We start from the raw sequence: 20,049 nt of genomic DNA on the forward strand, positions 1-20,049 counted from the left end.
ACTATGCATGTGCACAGTTGAATGCACAGCCTTGCAAAACATTTTTATTTTTATTTGTACATATACACAGAGAATGCGACAAAATGCAATGCATCTCCTTGGTACTACAGTCTCCTGTACGCGCGTTACAAAAATGCACGAGTACTATTCTGATGACGAAATTTGTGTCATGCACACTGTACGCGGACCCTCGCGTATGCGTAAAAACAGGAATATACTTTTAGTATATTTAGTCACGTTTAGGATCAGTACGACTCGCTTGGAACCTCAACCGAGGTGGTACTAAAAAAGTATCGGATACTAGGTACTGTACGCAGCAGAAACCCCCCAAAAGCGAGCAGTGCCGAGCCATATTGAGCCATATTATTCAATGAAAAAGCACCATTAGTCATGCAAGATGAAAGTTTCCCCCTATTTATAGTAATAACAGTACTTACATCTATTATCTTTCATTGTGACACATGTTTCAATGGCGTAGTGTGTGCCAGCAAAAGCATGTCTAAAACATAAATCAGTGTAATAATTTTTTTTCTAATCTTCTAGAAGTTTACAGACAGGCAGGTGTATAAGAAAAGGAAAGAAATGGACACCACAGACACGAATTGACCCTGAGGTCCTGGAAGTACTGTAGACCACAACGTTCATTTGAACTTCACACGCTTGCTTGCTCTTTGCAGCAGAGGCCACAGGGGCACTCGGAGAAAACAATAAGATCAAAGTCAGACTGAATGGTGTCTTTTCTCCTGGATGAGTGTGAAAGTGTCGGTACTCACCACGGGCGTCTCCTCACATCATACAGGTCAATCTTGTTGGGCGCTCTCCATGGAGTCGCTAGAGATTACAGGACAACGAGAGTGAGCTCATCGGTAGATTTCAACAGAAATAGATTTAGTACTGTGTGCTAGTATAGGCCTACAGACATGAAGTATATTATAAGGGTGCACTATTTTTGCCCCAGAGACTTTTCCTTTTCTCTTATATAAGTGTATATTTTTTTATTTAACCAAAAGTCACTTCTGCTATGATTATCCTTATGTGTTGTTTACAGTACAAAAATGACTTTATGAGAGAAAAAGCTTTTCTAGGGTTGAAAACTTTCTGTCTACAAAGTAATGATGTTGACACATCATTAAAATATTATCTGAGAGTTGACATCTGGTGTGGTGCTATAAATAGATGTCATTAAGCATTGAGTATTTACCTGGGTAGAATCTGGTGACACCGGTGGCGCTACCGAACACCTGCCAGCGTAGCGAGGGGTCTTCACGTGCGTTCTCGATGAAGATCCTCTCCAGAGACTGAGTCCAGTTCAGCTCATTCAGGATAGTGGGAGCTGTGGAGATGAGCGAAGACAAACAGAAAGATGAACGGCAAAACCAGATACTTTTGAAACTAATCATGAATAATTTTAGCATCAATAATTGCTTCACAAACATTCTTGGTTAAGTCACTTAGAATTTTAGTATGAATTCAAATGACTTTAAGCTGAAAATTTATTGCACTGTGATTGGCTAGTATACAGGATATTACAAAAGACTTGCAATTAGAGTTCTTCTCAGGTCCAAAGAAATGAACCCGACCCGAATCACTTTTTATTTTCATTTGTTATCTGACGACGACACCAAGGTAATCGCTTAAATGTGCATTCAAAATTGATTGACAGGTCTGGCTCAATAAAAATTAACCTACCACCAGCCACACGATGTCGCTAGCACTCTTGGCAAACAGAGGATGGGTTGGAAAAGGACTCGATGCAGGCATGCGAGATAGTTCGGGTCCAGAGTTGTATAGTACTTAAGTATTTTTACTTTCTACATAAAAGTAAATTTTAACTTATTCGTATTTTATTAGTGTTTTTCTTTGGAAAACAAACATTCCAAAACATATTATCATAATTTTTACTCCGCTACATTTCATAATTTCAAGTTTTTGGTTTATATTTAATATTTAAGTACATTAAACATCTAGTAATTTTTTGTACTTTTACTTAAGTAAAAGTTTTTTTTTTACTTTTACTCAAAAAAAGTAAAAGTACACAATTTTATGTAATTAGGCATTAAATCAATTATAATATGCAATATATAATGAATACACAGTATGATTTTATGCTTTAGAATGTAGTGAACATTTTTTAGTACAGTTTTTATCAAAATCACATTTATTTTCTTTTAATTGATATTTTAAATTCATGTATCTTTGATTTTTGTTTCTCATTTCTGTGTATGAAATGTGCTATACAAATAAACTTGCCTTGCCTTGCCTAGTAAAGAAAAGTAAATTTTTTCACAAGACAAAGACTCTGAAAAAGCATAGATGCTTGGAAAATGTAACTAAAATACTTAAGTATTATACACCTCTCTTCGGGTCTTCTCTGGTCCGTTCGGTAAAAACACAGTCATTTAAAATTACCCGAGACCCAATGCTGCTAATATTATACCTGACCCGTGTCCGAGGCACACATGAAACTTTTAGACCTCGGGTTTTCAGGTCTACGTGGACCCATGAAGACCTCTAGTCGCAATGTCTATTCATCTAACATCTTTACTTTTAAAAGAGCAAGCGACACAAAGTACCACAACACTATCACTAGACAACAAAAAGAGCTTAATGTGACACTAACACATGCTCAGGTAAAAATAGTCTCTTACACGGCTCATAAATGTCCTTATATTTACCAACAGATATTTCTGAATTCTGAGTTGAATAGAAATGCACGTCAGCAAGCCATAAATATGGAAATATTCAATGAAACACTCGTGACTGTTTAAAACAGGGGCATTATCCCTGTGGTGTCCATGGAGAGCATTCAGATGTCAGCCGTGACCTTGGAGAAGGTTGTGACTCTGTAACTGTGTGTGTGTGTGTAGAGAAACGGCTAAAGTGGGTAGTCGTCCTTAAACTGAGACTGAAACGTTCACAGACTTTCTCTGTATTTTAAAAGCAATAAACCGTTCATTGAGACAATGATTTGTCACTGCAAGGTGGTATTTTATGAGGCATGCCGTCAATGTCTGTATGATCCTGAGCTGGAGATGATGTCATAAATATGTCTGGTTCATTTTCCAGGAAGGGGAAATATAAGTTCACTTAGTCAACTACTTCACTCATTTAGTACACTACAAATACAATTGCAACAGATACAATTTTGATTTTTGAAGGTAAGCAACACAAAGGATTGTGGGATATCATGGACAGCATCCATTATCTCTCTTTCCATCTATCAGTCCATCCATCAATCCATTCATCCATCTATCCATTCATCCATTTGTATGTCTACCTATCGGTCTGTCCATCCATGATTTTATCCATCCATCTGTGTCTGTCTGTCTATCTATCTATATATCCATCAATCCATTTGTATGTTTACCTATCTGTCTGTCTGTTCATCCATGAGTTCATCCGTCTGTCTGTCTGTCTGTCTGTCTGTCCATTTGTATGTTTACCTATCTGTCTGTTTATCCATGACTTTATCCATCCCTCCATTCGTCTGTCTGTCTGTCTGTCAGTCAGTCAGTCAGTCAATCAGTCAGTCAGTCAGTCAATCAATCAATCCATCCATCCATCCATCCATCCATCCATCTGTATGTTTACCTATCTGTCTGTCTGTTCATCCATGAGTACATCCGCCAGTCTGTCTGTCTGTTTGTCTGTCTGTCTGTCTGTCTGTCTATCTATCTATCTATCTATCCATCGATTCGTATGTTTATCTATCTCTCTGTTCATTCATGAGTTCATCTGCCCATCCCCCCTTTCATTAATGATTTTATCCATCCATCTGTCTCTCTATCTATCCATCCATTTGTATTTTAACATATCTGTATATTTATCCATCCATCCATTAGTTCATCCGTCTGTCTGTCTATCTATCCATCCATTTGTATGTTTACCTATCTGTCTGTTTATTCATAAGTTCATTTGTCTGTCTGTCTGTCTGTCTGTCCATGTGTATGTTTACCTGTCTGTCTGTCTGTTCATCCATGAGTTCATCTGTCTGTCTGTCTGTCTATCCATGTGTATGTTTACCTGTCTGTCTGTCTGTCTGTCTATCTATCCATGTGTATGTTTACCTATCTGTCTGTCTGTCTGTTCATCCATGAGTTCATCTGTCTGTCTGTCTGTCTGTCTGTCTGTCTATCTATCCATGTGTATGTTTACCTATCTGTCTGTCTGTCTGTCTGTTCATCCATGAGTTCATCTGTCTGTCTATCTATCCATGTGTATGTTCACCTATCTGTCTGTCTGTCTGTTCATCTATGAGTTCATCTGTCTGTCTGTCTGTCTGTCTATCCATGTGTATGTTCACCTATCTGTCTGTCTGTCTGTTCATCTATGAGTTCATCTGTCGGTCTGTCTATCTATCCATGTGTATGTTTACCTGTCTGTCTGTCTGTCTGTCTGTCTATCTATCTATCTATCCATGTGTATGTTTACCTATCTGTCTGTCTGTCTGTTCATCCATGAGTTCATCTGTCTGTCTGTCTGTCTGTCTATCTATCTATCCATGTGTATGTTTACCTGTCTGTCTATCTGTCTATCTATCCATGTGTATGTTTACATATCTGTCTGTCTGTCTGTCTATCCATCCATCCATACATCCGTTCATCTATGCTGCTATAAAATCCAGATGTTTTGATAAAGATGTTATGTAAGCACTGGATCCTGTCAGTATTTCTTCGATTTCACAAACGGTGTAAATTTTGTTGGCGGTTATAATTTGATTGACAGCTCTCTAAAGCATGCTCTACTAACCTCTCGTGTACTTTGTCTCACAAAGGAAAGTGAAACTTTTGTAGCCTGTCTGACTCTCTTATCTGTCTGTGTGTATTGTGTGTCTCTCTGTGGCTGTCTGCTCTGTTCATCTCTTTGTGTTCCAGCTCTGTCTCTCACTGTTAAACTCACTGTGTCAGTAATGTCTCTCTGTCTTTACTGGATGAATGAATGTGAGCTTTACTGTCACCAGCATCTAACCACCTATATGACACACCAATGCTAACACTGACCTGACTACCAGACAATATCATTTTATCTCATCCTCTTTTCTATTCTTACACGTCTCTTTACCCTTCCCCTCTTCATGCACATGCATGTGTCATGATACTCTACACAAACAACACACTGTCTATCTGTCTGTCTACCTATCTATTTGTATGTCTACCTATATGTCTTTCAATTGATCTGTCTGTCTGTTTGTCCATACATCTATCCATCCCTCGCTTTTATATCTGTCTGTCGGTCTATTTGTATATATCTATTCTGTCTGTCTGTCCATCTACACATCTATCTATATGTCTGTTTATCCATGCCTCCATCTCCATTGTCTTTCGGTTCATTTTTTCATTTATTCATCATCCATCTTTATATATCCATCTGTCTGTCCGTCCATCTATCCATCCATCATATATCTATCCATCCATTCATCCCCTATTTGTAACTATTTACCAATTTGTCAGTCTGTTCATCCATGAGTTCAATTTTCCATCTGTCTATCTATCCATCTGTCCATCCATCATCCATCCATCCCTAACTATTTGTAACAATTTACCTATCTGTCAGTCTGTTCATACATGAGTTCAATTTTCCATCTAACTATCCATCCATCCATCCTTTATCTTTCCATCCATCCATCTATCCATCCATTCTTTATCTTTCCATCCATCCCTAACTATTTGTAACAATTTACCTATCTGTCTGACTGTTCATACATGAGTTCAATTATCCATCTAACTATCCATCCATCCATCCTTTATCTTTCCATCCATCCATCCATCCATCCATCCATCCATCCATTCTTTATCTTTCCATCCATCCCTTACTATTTGTAACTATTTACTTATCTGTCTGACTGTTCATCCATCAGTTCAATTATCCATCTAACTATCCATCTGTCTATCTATCCATCCGTCCATCCATCCATCATCATCCATCCATCCATCTATCCATCTATCCATCCATCCATCCATCCATCCATCCATCCCTAACTATTTGTAACAATTTACCTGTCAGTCTGTTCATACATGAGTTCAATTATCCATCTAACTATCCATCCATCCATCCTTTATCTTTCCATCCATCCATCCATCCATCCATCCATCCATCCATGCTTTATCTTTCCATCCATCCCTAACTATTTGCAACTATTTACCTATCTGTCTGACTGTTCATCCATCAGTTCAATTATCCATCTAACTATCCATCTGTCTATCTATCCATCTGTCCATCCATCATCCATCCATCCCTAACTATTTGTAACAATTTACCTATCTGTCAGTCTGTTCATACATGAGTTCAATTTTCCATCTAACTATCCATCCATCCATCCTTTATCTTTCCATCCATCCATCTATCCATCCATTCTTTATCTTTCCATCCATCCCTAACTATTTGTAACAATTTACCTATCTGTCTGACTGTTCATACATGAGTTCAATTATCCATCTAACTATCCATCCATCCATCCTTTATCTTTCCATCCATCCATCCATCCATCCATCCATCCATTCTTTATCTTTCCATCCATCCCTTACTATTTGTAACTATTTACTTATCTGTCTGACTGTTCATCCATCAGTTCAATTATCCATCTAACTATCCATCTGTCTATCTATCCATCCGTCCATCCATCCATCATCATCCATCCATCCATCTATCCATCTATCCATCCATCCATCCATCCATCCATCCCTAACTATTTGTAACAATTTACCTGTCAGTCTGTTCATACATGAGTTCAATTATCCATCTAACTATCCATCCATCCATCCTTTATCTTTCCATCCATCCATCCATCCATCCATCCATCCATCCATCCATGCTTTATCTTTCCATCCATCCCTAACTATTTGCAACTATTTACCTATCTGTCTGACTGTTCATCCATCAGTTCAATTATCCATCTAACTATCCATCTGTCTATCTATCCATCTGTCCATCCATCCATCATCATCCATCCATCCATCCATCCATCCATCCATCCATCCATCCATCATCCATCATCCATCCATCTATCCATCCATCCCTAACTATTTGTAACTATTTACCTATCTGTCTGTCTGTCTGTTCATCCAGGAGTTCAATTATCCATCTATCTATCCATCTGTCTATCCATCCATCCATCCCTAACTATTTGTAACATCCATAAGTTCAATTATCCATCTATCTATCTATCCATCCATCTGTCTATCTATGATCTATTCATAAGTCCATCCATCTATCTATCCATCTGTCCATCCATATGTCTATCTGTCCATCCATATGTCTATCTATCCATCCGTCCATCCATCCATCCATCCATCCATCCATCCATCCATCCATCCATCCATCCATCCATCCATCTATCCATCCATCCATCCATCCATCCATCCATCTGTCCTATTGGTCTGTCTGTCTACCTGTCTGTCTTTCCATCCATCCATCTGTTCATTCATCAATTTGTCTTTGTATCTATCCATCTACCTATCTGTCTGTCTGTCTATCAGTCAACCCACCCTATATGTTCTGTCTGTCTATGTGTCTGTCTGTCTGTCCATCCATCCATCCATCCAATTGTATGTCTACCTATCTGTCTGTCCGTCCATCCATCCATCAGTTAATTCATCCATCTGTCTGTTTGTGTATCTATCTATCTATCTGTCTGTCTGTCTGTCTGTCCACCCACCCTATATGTCTTCCTGCCTTTCTGTCTGTCTATGTGTCTATCCATCCATCCATCCATTTTTATGTTTACCTATCTATCTGTCTGTTCATCCATGAGTTCATTCATCCATCTTTCTGTCTGTCTGTCCATCCATCCGTCCATAAGATCATGTGACAATCGAACTTGTATCAAAGTACAGTTTGAATTGTTTACCATTGCATAATGTTTCACATTCCTATAAATAAATAATAGACAGTACACAGTATGTAACCAGCAGTCCACTAATATTTACTTAGTATGTCTAACATCCTTCAGACCCACAGCATATCCACTTTCATTTTTAGCCTTTGATTTCAGAGGTGTGCTAATATTTAATAACCACACAAACACAGAAACACACTCATAAGCACAAACAGGTTTGTGAGCACAAGCAGGTCTGTAATGGGCAGCTGATTAGTCGAGCAAAAGACGAAATGGGAAAACAAAGAGAAGTTGCTGTGATTTCATTACGCTGGTCAGATAAAACCTCTGAAAGTGCTTGAGTTGCTTCAGAGTTTCTGCCCACACCCACAGTTGGCTGAACTCAGCGCTAAATAAACAATCATTATCCATTTCGCCCCTGATTTTCAATCAGACCCAGGCCACGTTTGCTGACAGCTCATCAAATGAGAGGAGGAACAATATCTGTAAGACCGAATGTGAGGTTAAACCCAGAATACTCAAACATTCACATACAAACACCAAAATACAACCGACCAATAAAGATGAGAATCAGCAATGTCTGAGTCTGATTCAATATAATCAGGTTTCCTCAAGGAATTCAACTAAGAGACCAAACAAATAATATTTTAAAGTAACATCTTTCAATTACTATAATTTAAAATAAAGCATTTCTTACAACAAATTGTTTGCCTCTTTAACTCTTTCGCAGCCATTGGCGAGTTATCTTGTCAATTAAGAGAAAACATTTGCATAAAAAATGTGTTCCTGATGGGGTTTTATGGTAATTTGTAATACCGCGATTATCCACTAAACGGTGCACTTAACCAATTTATAAAAACTGAAGGAAAAAAATGATTTACTAATTTTAAACTCTGTGTACCTTTTGATAATCGTTCTGAATCGGATCTCTAACAAAATTCCTTCACAAAAATGCAATTATTTCAGCTTTTGCTAAAAAAATGATTTTTTTTAAGAAAAATGAAGAGTTTCGTTGCAAAATGAGATAAATCCATTTTTTAACATTTTTGTCAAAACATGTTTATTATTATGTTATCATGTTATTATTTTGTTTCATGGTGCTACTTAGCTGTATTTTTTAAGTTATGAAGGTTTAAATCAAAACAAACTAACTGCAGTTGAATTGATATTAATTGGAATGCACAACCAAAAAACGAGATTTCTGAACAATTAAAAAAAACGGTGGTTATCTCGTTTTGCAACGTAACTCTTCAAATACTTATATAATTTAAGAGTTTATAAACAGAGAAAAAAAACATAGGATGAAACTTTTTTCGTGTTTTGTTTGTTTGTTTGTTTGTTTGTTTGAAAGCAGAGGGTCTGTTCTTTCATTTGTTATATTTGTATGTTTAAATATTTTATTAGAAAAAAATACCTGGAAGGTATTTTGTGAATTTTTTGTGAAAATCACAAAAAATGCTGGCGGGCAACTTTAAAAAAAAGGCTGGCGGGGAATGAGTTAACTTGTCGATGAACATCAGTAATTAAACATTTTTACTAGAATATTCACATCAAGTTTTTTGTGCTGGATCTTATTGAAGTCAATTAATTTCGCACACTTAAGCACATTATGGTTATTCAAAACAATCCAGCGTAATTTTTTTTAAAATAACTAAATAGCTCTGCAATGCATTAGGAAAAAATGCTTTAATCCATGCTGTACTTAATAAACAAATTTTAATTTGTTTAATTATAATTTAAAAATATATTATCATTAAACAATTACGCTAAATGCAGCAATACAGTAAAACTAGTATAGCGTACTAGTATGTAGTATCTTTGTGTTCCTAATTTTAACATGACAGTCATTAATATGGTTTGCTATTTCAGACTGGAAACTTTCCCGATCTGCACACCGACTAGAGGTCTTCTCAGGTTCAAAGAAGTGTACCCGACCCGAAATGACCCGAATCACTTTTTACCTCTATAGAGACCGAGCGCAGTTATGCTAATTTTGAAAACCAGCTTATAAAAACTTATTTCTGGTTTTTTTTGGCTTGTTAGCTGTACACCCTGTCACAGCAGCTTTAAGGCATTATTCTGCTTTTGTTATAAGCAAGAAATTAGCATTTAAAATTGACTGACGGGTCTGGCTCAACGAAAATAAACCTACCGCCAGCCACACAATGTCGCAAGCGCTCTTGCCAAACAGAGGACGGGTTGGAAAAGTACTCGATGCACAGACGGCAGATAGTTCGGGTCTTCTCGGGTCAGTTCGGCAAAACACATTCATTTTAAATTACCCCGAGACCCGCTGCCACTATTATTATACTCGACCCGTGTCCGAGGCACGCATTAACCTTTAGACCCGAACCCGCTTGGGTCAGACCTCGGGTTTTAAGTGGTCCCCCCTAACAGCGACCCATTGAAATTTCATAATGTTAGCCAATCAGATTACAGCTAGTTGTAATCTTAAAGCAATTTCCATGTTCGTGCACAACATTCATCCGATGGTCAGTAAATTCCGCGTTTTGGGGCAAAGCCATCAAGTATAATAACATGCAGGATCACCAAGATTTACGGCAGAGCCAACATATGACAGGCTTTCGGCTGTGAAACGCTGTTAATAGCAGTTGATTATATGCTGACATGAAAATCTATAATAGCTGGAGTTTTGAGTTTACCCTTCCATAAGCATCTGGTGTTTAGTGCGTGTATACGTGTGTCTTTGAGTCAAGGATAAAACGACACCCACATGCTGTTAACATCACTATCGGTCACACGCGGGTGGTATGCAGATTCAGTCACTACATAGTGGACAGTAGCTGCGACACACACACACACAAACAGGACTGTGTCAGGTCATCTGCGCAGATATACGAGGGCTGGGTAGATAACAAAAACGAGGGCCGAAAAAGACCTGAGTTGATTTATTTCCCAGAGGATGCATGACTTTCCTCGGACACTTGATAAAAGGAAAAAATATCCTTCCAGACGAAATTTGTGGGTGGTAGGGTTCGACCACGTAGGACTCATCTTTCAACACAGCAGCACGTGTATGTGTGTTTGTGAGTATGTGCGAGACGCCCTGCGATGGTTTTATAAGCTAATCCATCAGACAGAATCCTTCAGACACGTTTAAGAGCTGCAGTTGTGCTAAACGTTCGGACTGTTATGGAGCTTGGCGGCACATGATGAGCGGCCCTGGTTATGAGGCCAATTTATGGGGCGTGATGTGTGGCCAGCGATCCTTCATGTTGGGTCCTATCGCTCTTATTACTCAGCGAAAGAGCGTCTGCAGGAGTCTGTGTGCTGGACGACTGCCTCAATTATGGAGCATAATCATACATACGCATGAAGATATTTCTAGGATTTACAAATCTGGGTGATTCTCACAAAATTAGACTTATGAGGTGTCATGAAACATTTTGATAAAAAAGTAAATGAAGAGTTTAGTTGCAAAACGAGATAAATCTGTTTTTTAATTGTTCAGAAATCTCGTTTTTTGGTTGTGCATTCCAATTAATATCAATTCAACTGCAGTTGGTTTGTTTTGATTTAAACCTTCATAACTTAAAAAAATACAGCTAAGTAGCACCATTAAACAAAATAATAACATGATAATAAACATGTTTTAACAAAAATGTTAAAAAATGGATTTATCTCGTTTTGCAACGAAACTCTGCTAAAATAAGAAGCATACAGTTACAAACATCTTTTCATGTACTATTTTGTAAATGATTTCAAATTACATCATACAAACCAATTTTGTTGTTTTTCCACATTTAAGGGGAACATTTTCATTACCGCAATGTGTCCATGACTAGATTTGGGTTCTTTAATATGGAAATATTTATAATAAAAAAAATAAAAAAGCTTCAGTGCATGTATACTATAAACATTTACAGTAAAGAAACATGTGCTATATGATGATCATTGTTAAATGTAGAGACGATAATAAGGAATATAAATGTGTCCAAGACCAATTTTCTCATCCTCCGCAACAATTTTCCATCATTGTTTAAGCCCTCAATGAACATAAAAAATATTTGTTGGAAGGGATATAATTGACTGTGACACTCAAGATGGCTACCAGGTAAGTCATTCTTATTTTTTCTCTTCAGATAAAAGTTTAAATTTTGTTTGTCATAGTACCTAGACAACTTTTTAGTTCTCATTACCGAAACATGACTTTGTAAATGCATATATTTAATGTAATATCATGTTGCGGTAATGATAATTTTTTATAATGATAATCTAAAAAATGTAAATAATTCTATAGAAAATATTTTTTAAATCCTCAAAAAAAATATATATAAATGCTTATATAAATATATTTAAAAATGGGCTTTAAGGGCTTTTTAAAAATTCTGATGCTGGACACCTTCTAAATCTGGATTTCGTGAGACTCACCCAAATGTGTCTATGTAAAATGTGCATACAAACACATTTATTCTAGTTAATTCCACTATAACTACTGTATCTGGGTTTCCATCACATAGATTTTTTGTGCATTTTGATGTATCGCATAAAAAAACGAGTGATGGAAATGCCAAAAAAATTTACTTATAGCATAAAATTGCAGAATAAATTCTGACGAAGCGAACATTAAACCCATGTGAATGATCGTCTCGCATATCAGCTGAAGTTGTCTTTACCATATATGAGGCTCGACGTCATCGCAAGGCCCTTGCTGGTAGTGCATGAATCAAAAATTCTACATTTCTTTTTCGGTGCACAGTATTCAGAAATTGATAACTTGCCAAACCGTAACTAAATGCAGTCCTGTCTCCCATTTTCTAAGCATGCCTTGTTTTACTTACTGTTTTTACTTACAATTAAAACGCTCAATAAAAATTGTTGTATTTTCATATTAATTTGTATTTATTTGATTTTAGTTAAAATTAAACCACATCAGTGGCACTGAATGAGACAAACTCTCTCAGTTTGTTATTTATAAGTCGTGATGTACATAAGAAAATTGCCAAAAAAGTTGTACTAATTAAAAATCACTTGGGTTTGTATTTCATCTTACTTTGTTTATTACACTTTAAATTATTATTATAAATAATTTATTTTTTTAAGTCATTTCAACTTCCTATTATTTATCTTCAAAAAAGATGAGTTGCTACAACTTATAAAATGAAGTTGCTCATTTTATCTATGTTTTATCTCTAGTCATTAAAGTAAGTTAAAATGACTTTAGGGCAGAACGAAATTTAAGACAGCAAAGATATTTAACGTATACTGTTAAATATCCCTAATAGGTATGCATATTGTAAATAGTCATATACACTGCTGCTCTATGTTTATACATAATGTTAAATGTGTCTATTTATTTGTGTATATAGCAGCTTAACCTGCAACACAGTGCTGTGGTGCTGAAAGAAATGTTATCTTTTGTTATATGTTGTATGGTTGCATCAAGGTTTAATGGGAAATTGTCATTTTGTGCCCTGGAGAGGAAAACAACAATAAACCTCACTTTGACTTTATTTTTTACACATTAACAGCTAGCAATGAAACTGAACTATAAGTCCACCTCACGTTCACGAACTATAGCAATGCCACAGACGGTGTGACACATCCGATATCAGTGTCAGAAGTCCTGCCAACACCTGTCAAAGTGAAGGAACATATGTCATAACCTCAGGTGATAAAACACACGCTGTTATCCAGACACACAGCGGGCATTTGGATGAGCAATGGACCTTCGCATCACAATGCAATGATATATGCTATTACAGTTTTTCTCAGTCGCTTTAGAACATTTCTTAAATCAGAAATAAATTTTTCAAAATACTTTGTTCAACCTCCACATCATCAAGTCAGTTGTGCACCACATAAAATCAAAGTCTCATTGTTTTGGACACATTGCAAATAATTTAATACAACCATGCAGATGATTATGGACAATTTTCAATTGCTCATCAAAATACATTATACTGGTTTCTGTTGAATAGTCTTATGCGGCTTTCACATAGGATGCGGTGTGCGCTGCGCTCGCCGCTGTGTTCAGCGCAGACAAGCGATTTGTGCCCAAAGTAGGCGAGGTTTTCAATAAATTACTACAGGTTTACAGGTCTCTATTTCACGTAACTTTAAGCTGCCTACCTACAACAAGCTACTTGACTTAAAACACGCCTGACATGCCAACTTGAATTTCTATGTGTTTTCATGACACGGCTTTCCTTACGATGTCTCTGTAGGAGCATGTATTATTAACTTGTATTAAAGCTCCGGCAATTCCGAGTATAAGCTTTTCGTCCATTTTGCTTGTTTGGATTCCCCATTTCTATTGGCCGGGCGGGTAATCTTCACAGAGCGCAGCGCAAAAGTTAAAGTATTTTGCACTTTGACCACGGCGGACATTTGACCTTCGACGCAACAAAAAAACGCCCTCGCGCGATGCAAGGCATTGAAATTAATGGGTTTCCCAGCGCAGCGCACACCGCGTCCTATGTGAAAGCCGCATTACACCTCAAAACATTTAGGAATTACTGTACAAGTCATACCATGCAAAACGGTTGACATTTGTGTCATTATCTGCTACTGTAAGCATTTTATTGTTTTTTGAATCTGAATTTTTCTTATGATTCTGTACTACATCTTACATTTTACTAAATGTTATCTACAGTACTGTGCATAGTGTGCAAGATTAGAAAATGAAAGCAGAGAATGATAAAAAATGTTAATGTATGTCCCAAATGTATTATGCCCTTTTTTCAGTTTGATAACTTTGTAAATAAAACATTAATACTTAAAACAATGTTTTACTTTTGAGCAAAACAACAAAAACAATAACACTCTATGCAAATATCCTTAATTATTTATAAAGCATACAAACAAATTTAAGGCATTGACACTTGATTGAGTATCAATATTGGTGTACTGGTTTAATCTATTCCTAAAACTATTAATATAATCACTTTTGCAGCACTTTAATAATTAGTAGAAGTTTGTTAATGGGATTCATTATAGACTTGCAATTTCAATACAATTATGAGTCCAATTTTATTTCAGAATCAAAATCAGATAAAGACAGGGTGCATGATTTTTGAAAAACACTCGGGCAGAGGACCAAAACACACTTGTAGCCAATCAGCAGTAAGGGGCGTGTCTACTAACCAACATCGTTGCCTGGGTTGTGTATATGTGGGGCGGGTCTATCAAAAGAAGGTCGTGTTTGTTTAGGTGATTTCAATGTCAACATTGGCTTTCAGAGATCATGCACCCCGCCTTTAAATAGTTTGAACCAAGTAGCCTGGGTTTCTCAATCTGCCTTGCGCGCAAATTTATTCACGCTGCAAGTCTAGCATGGAAACTATGGCCCTTTTTTGCCCTTGAAATAGGGAACCGATCACAGAACGGGGAGGGGGCAGCAAGACGATGACGACGTCTATGCGACACACCAAAGCAGTTTTGTTATTTGATATAATAACACGGCAACAGACATGAAGTTTCTTTTCAGCCTTAGACAGTGTTCTAAGTAGTTTTGAATGCAGGTTTATTTTAAAACTAAAGCATGTCACCTGTTTAGTTTTGACTGCATACCATTTATATAAAGGCTACCAGAGAATCACCAAATACAAAGAACTGCTTAAGAAGGGTAGGACCTTTGAATTGTCAATAGAAAATGAAAGGAAATAAAAGTTTAATTAAAATGATACTGTAACCAATAAACAGCGGAAATATAATTTGTGAATGTGCTGTTGAATGAAGGAAGGCATTGACTGTGTTAGGGTTTTTAATTAATGTGGTGAGGGTGATAGTGCTCCTTCAGTGAGCAAAGAGGACCTGCAGAGTGAAGGAGGGGTGGTGAGGATGAACCGAAGAAAAAACTACTTCAAATCCACGGTTTATATAATTCCCAATTCTAATTGAGGAGTCGCATCTCAAAGGGAGTTGGGTTATATCGCTGTACCAGCAGAAAGAGGAGCACGAAGTCTAAGGCTGATATGTGGACAGTTTGCATGACTATCAGGAAATGAAGCACGCGTGAATAATGACATTCAAGGTTTTTTCTATGTAACATTTATACTGTATATCATTTATATTTATGCATTTTTCAGATGCTTAAATCCTGGGAATCAAACCTATGACCTTTACGCTGCTACACTGTAAATAAAAGATTTGTTGGTTCAACTTAACAAGTATGTTACCTGGTTGCCTTAAAGTTTTGAGTTAATTTAACTTAAAAATATTAGTAAACAACAAAAAAAATTGTAAAAACTAATATTAGCTTGAATCAAAAATTGAAGGCAACCAGGTAACTTACTTTTTTTGTAACTTTTACAGTATAATGCAATGCTCTACCATTTGAGATGCAGAAACACAAACTATGAAAGTGTTTTAAATCCTCCATGATGTATTCATGATAAAGTATAAGCCACAAATCTAAAGTCCATAAGAAGCCGTACCCACTAAACCTCTTCCTGGTTTATTTGTCCATTGTCGCAGTCTGACAGGACGGTCAGTATTGGCGGGAGGTGCTAATCTCATCCCTCTGACAAATAAAAGCCGCATTTCCTCATCTTTCATCCGAACACACAATTAGTCTTTCAATTTGACTTTAATAACCACTATTTCCATCATTATCTTCAGCAACAATAGAGCGGCGAAAAACAGAACTTGAGACGAGGACGTTTCCTTACAGCAGGGATTTAAAGTTTGCTCGGCATAATAATGAACTGACTGGATCTGTATTAGCATATGTTTCATGTGGACTAATCGTCCTGAAGCTGTGACAGTCACTATCACTGGTGAATGAGGGCAGACTGACGGAAATGAACATTAATATGATGTCGAAATGCATTTAAAATGGTAATAAAGTTAATTATTTTATACTGTCCAGAGAAAGTGCTTCAGGTGTCACCCATCTCTTGAAACAATTTACCAGTGATGGTAAAATACTGGACCCATCATATAGAAAAGAAAAAATCACAATTTATCTCCATTGTTGCTTTTAGAGAGCGAAAGAAAACGTTTGCTAAGTATGGGATAATATAAGCAGCGGGTTATCGCAGAAATAATTGTGTGATAACAACCTGCTGCCTGTACATTATCCCATTTATTACACGGCTATTTACCTAATAAGGTAAGGAAGTGTCTTTTGCTTGTTTCAACCTGGCGCAATGATAATTTTCACGTTTAGCACCACGCTATTTAAATAGCAAATGCATTTGTGCCCAATTTTGCACCCATGGGCGTTCTGGTCTGAAAACGAGGTGTGTTCAGAGGCGCATTGTTAGCGCGCTGCTATTTTAAGGCAAATAAAATAGAATACGCCATTGACCAACAAAAACCTGGTCTAAAGTCTAAAGTCAATGGCGCAATATTGTTTTTGTTATTTAATGAGCGTTCGTAATAGAGGGCGACAATGCGCGTTTGCTTATCACAAACATGGATGCGCGGCAGAACAAAACCCTTTTTATTAATATGAAAAACTAAAGGATTAAAATGTAAAATATTATTATTGAGTCTCTTGGACATAAATGAGGACCGATTATGAGACATTAGAAGGCGTAAAGAGCTGCTTCACCTGCAGCCTGGTAAGTAAATAAATGCTTTGCTTTAAACAAGTGCATCTATTTTTAAATGTTTTTTTTTTTTAAATGCTACCCCACAGATTTATTGTATATGATGACTCTGTCCCTGTGAATATGGTGAAATGAGAAACATTTTTAAAGTAATGCTTTAAAAAAAACTCATGGCGCTGTCCGAGTGCTGAAACTCTCCGCACGTTTGTAAATTCTTTATCTCCTGTTTATAACAAATAAAGTATTTTTACAGTACAAACCTTTTCTTACAACTTTTTTTAAAGGTTTTAATCCAAAAAACAACAATTTCAATGAAAACAACACAATTATTTAACATTAATCTTAAACTGGAGGTCTTCTTCCTCCGCTTAGTTTTTCAGTTTACAAAATAGGGATTAGACATTGCACCAATGCAACTGGCTTTTAAAGGGGATGAGAGATAAGACTCTGGTTTAATGCACCAAAAACACACACATTACTTATTACAAGAATAGGAACAACTGTTATGGACGGTGCGCTCAGCACACAAACCATTTTTCTGTCGCTAAATTAGCAAACGTGGATTAGGACACACCCATTTAGACCGTGCGGTTTAGACCATGTGCTTTAAATTGTTAAAATAGGGCCCAAGACGTGCACACATGACTGGCCAAACAGAATCAAGCATTTCAGAGCGCTGTGTAATAAAAAGAAATAGTTCACCCCAGAATGAAAATTTGCTCATATTATACTCATCCTATAAACATCCTAGGTGACGGTGTATATGACTTTCTTCTTTCTGCTGAGTTATAGTAACTCTTTTCCCACTATTGACAAGTTATCCCATCAATTAAGAGAAAACATTTGCATGAAAAAAAACGTGACGTGGTCCTGATGAGTTTTTATGGTTATCCGTAATATCGTCTTACCCAATTTGTAAAAAAACTAAAGCAAAAAATTATTTATTAATTTTTACACTCCGTGTATGTTTTGATAATCATTCTGAATCTGATCCTTTCACAAAAATGCAATTATTGTTTGTTTGTTTGAAAGCAGGTTCTGTTCTTTCATTCGATATATTTGTATGTTTATATATTTTTAGAAAAAAAGCATTTTGTGAAACTTCTGTGAATATCACAAATAATGCCGGTGGGCAACTTTTCAAAAAAGGTTGGGCGGGGAATGAGTTAAATAATATCCTGGCGTTTTCCAGCTTTATAATGGCATTGGATAGTGCCCCATTTTAAAGCTCCAACAAGCGCATCCATCTATTTGTGTATTCGCAACAATATTTTCGTAGCTATACTCCAGAAAGCCAAAACACAGAAATCTGCATTTAAATTCTCCAAAAGCAACAGCTTAATATTATTTTATCTATATTTTTTCTCCTAAAGAAACATTTAACAAAACCCTTTAAATGAGTTACAAAGAGCAATTTCCGAGCAATACAAATTTCTTTTGCGTTTAAGCAGTCATTGGACTTTCATTTCCAGACAAACATGTTTATTTTTATGTCTCCTAACGCCATCATCCATCTTTTCCTCTAAGCATCACCTCACCAGATATCACAGTGGCTCTCCTCCAGTGTCCATTTGGTAACAGGCATCAATAATGAGCTGAAAACGGTGCGGCTGTTTGACCTGCGATAATTACAAACTTAACAGCGTTGGCAGGAGAATTCAGTGATGGGATAATGAATCATATAACGCTTCATTACAGCTGAGTGAGGAAACCTTCTCCAACTCAATAACTGGCCAAGCAACCCTGACAGAGACATGCACACAAATGCTGCCACATTTAGCACCCGAAAAGAAAAACTTTGCTTTTATTACGAGCGTCTGGTTTAGTTTTGTTCATCAAGAGAGCCACACAATACAGGTTCATTAAATCCTCAATGGACACGGCACACTACAAAACATCTCGCAGGGGTTTTACAAGTGATCTAATTCATACAAAAAGACTTTCTCGCTGAATGAGCGTCACAGACCTCTGATATCTTGTTTATGCAACACGCTGAAGAGACTATAAGACCAAGTACAGAAAAAATCCTTCATCTCTAACCTTGAAGACCAAACCACTAAAAGCTTCTGCTAATGTCTCCATTTTACATCGTGTCTAAGGTCACCGAATCATTACGTTACTGCAAACCATTGCGATATGCATACTGTGACATTCACTTTTGCGATATTTCGCTTCTTTCAATATATCTTTCTACCATACATAGAAAATGGTAAAAAACACTCAAAAGCTACAGAGCAACCACCCATACAACACAGCAATGGATTTGTTACCACCCAAAACTTTATACCAACTAGCAACTGCAAAGTAATGGGTAAAAAACAGCCTGCTAAAAAGTTTTACACAGGCAAGCACCACTCACATATTCCTAAGAAATTGTAAAAATGTAGTTTAAAATGTCTGACATTAGCGGTATTGAGTGAATCTCACTGTCATTCTGAAGGACCGCTCATGATGTTCAGGAAGATGTTATCAGAGATTCAAAAGATAAAAGGCCTTTGATTCAATCCTCCACAGACAGATCTCTTTATGCACATAAATCCCTGGATATTTTCAAAGTGCAAGGCTTTAGTCAGCTCAGCTTTGGGAGGGTTAATGCTATTTCATGCATTCTGACTTATTAGCACAGTTAACTCTTTCCCTGCCAATGCCAAGTTTTTACGGCAATACATATTTCCCGCTATTATCCTAAGTGGCGCT

At 36.8% G+C, this 20,049-nt stretch overlaps 1 protein-coding gene across 2 annotated transcripts in view; it reads right to left on the reverse strand.

The window, feature by feature from the left end:
• cacna2d2a (calcium channel, voltage-dependent, alpha 2/delta subunit 2a) overlaps nucleotides 1–20,049 on the reverse strand; it is a 256,533-nt gene that overhangs the window by 64,867 nt on the left and 171,617 nt on the right. For both annotated transcript variants that reach the window (XM_055213696.2, XM_055213695.2), the window contains exons 7-8: nucleotides 1,202–1,333; nucleotides 774–831 (exon numbers count right to left, since the gene is read on the reverse strand). In XM_055213696.2, coding sequence (XP_055069671.2) covers nucleotides 774–831; nucleotides 1,202–1,333 — 190 coding nt within the window. The remainder of the gene's footprint in view (nucleotides 1–773; nucleotides 832–1,201; nucleotides 1,334–20,049) is intronic.

The sequence above is a fragment of the Misgurnus anguillicaudatus genome, chromosome 8 (genome assembly GCF_027580225.2).
Source record: "Misgurnus anguillicaudatus chromosome 8, ASM2758022v2, whole genome shotgun sequence".
Lineage (NCBI taxonomy): Eukaryota > Metazoa > Chordata > Actinopteri > Cypriniformes > Cobitidae > Misgurnus > Misgurnus anguillicaudatus.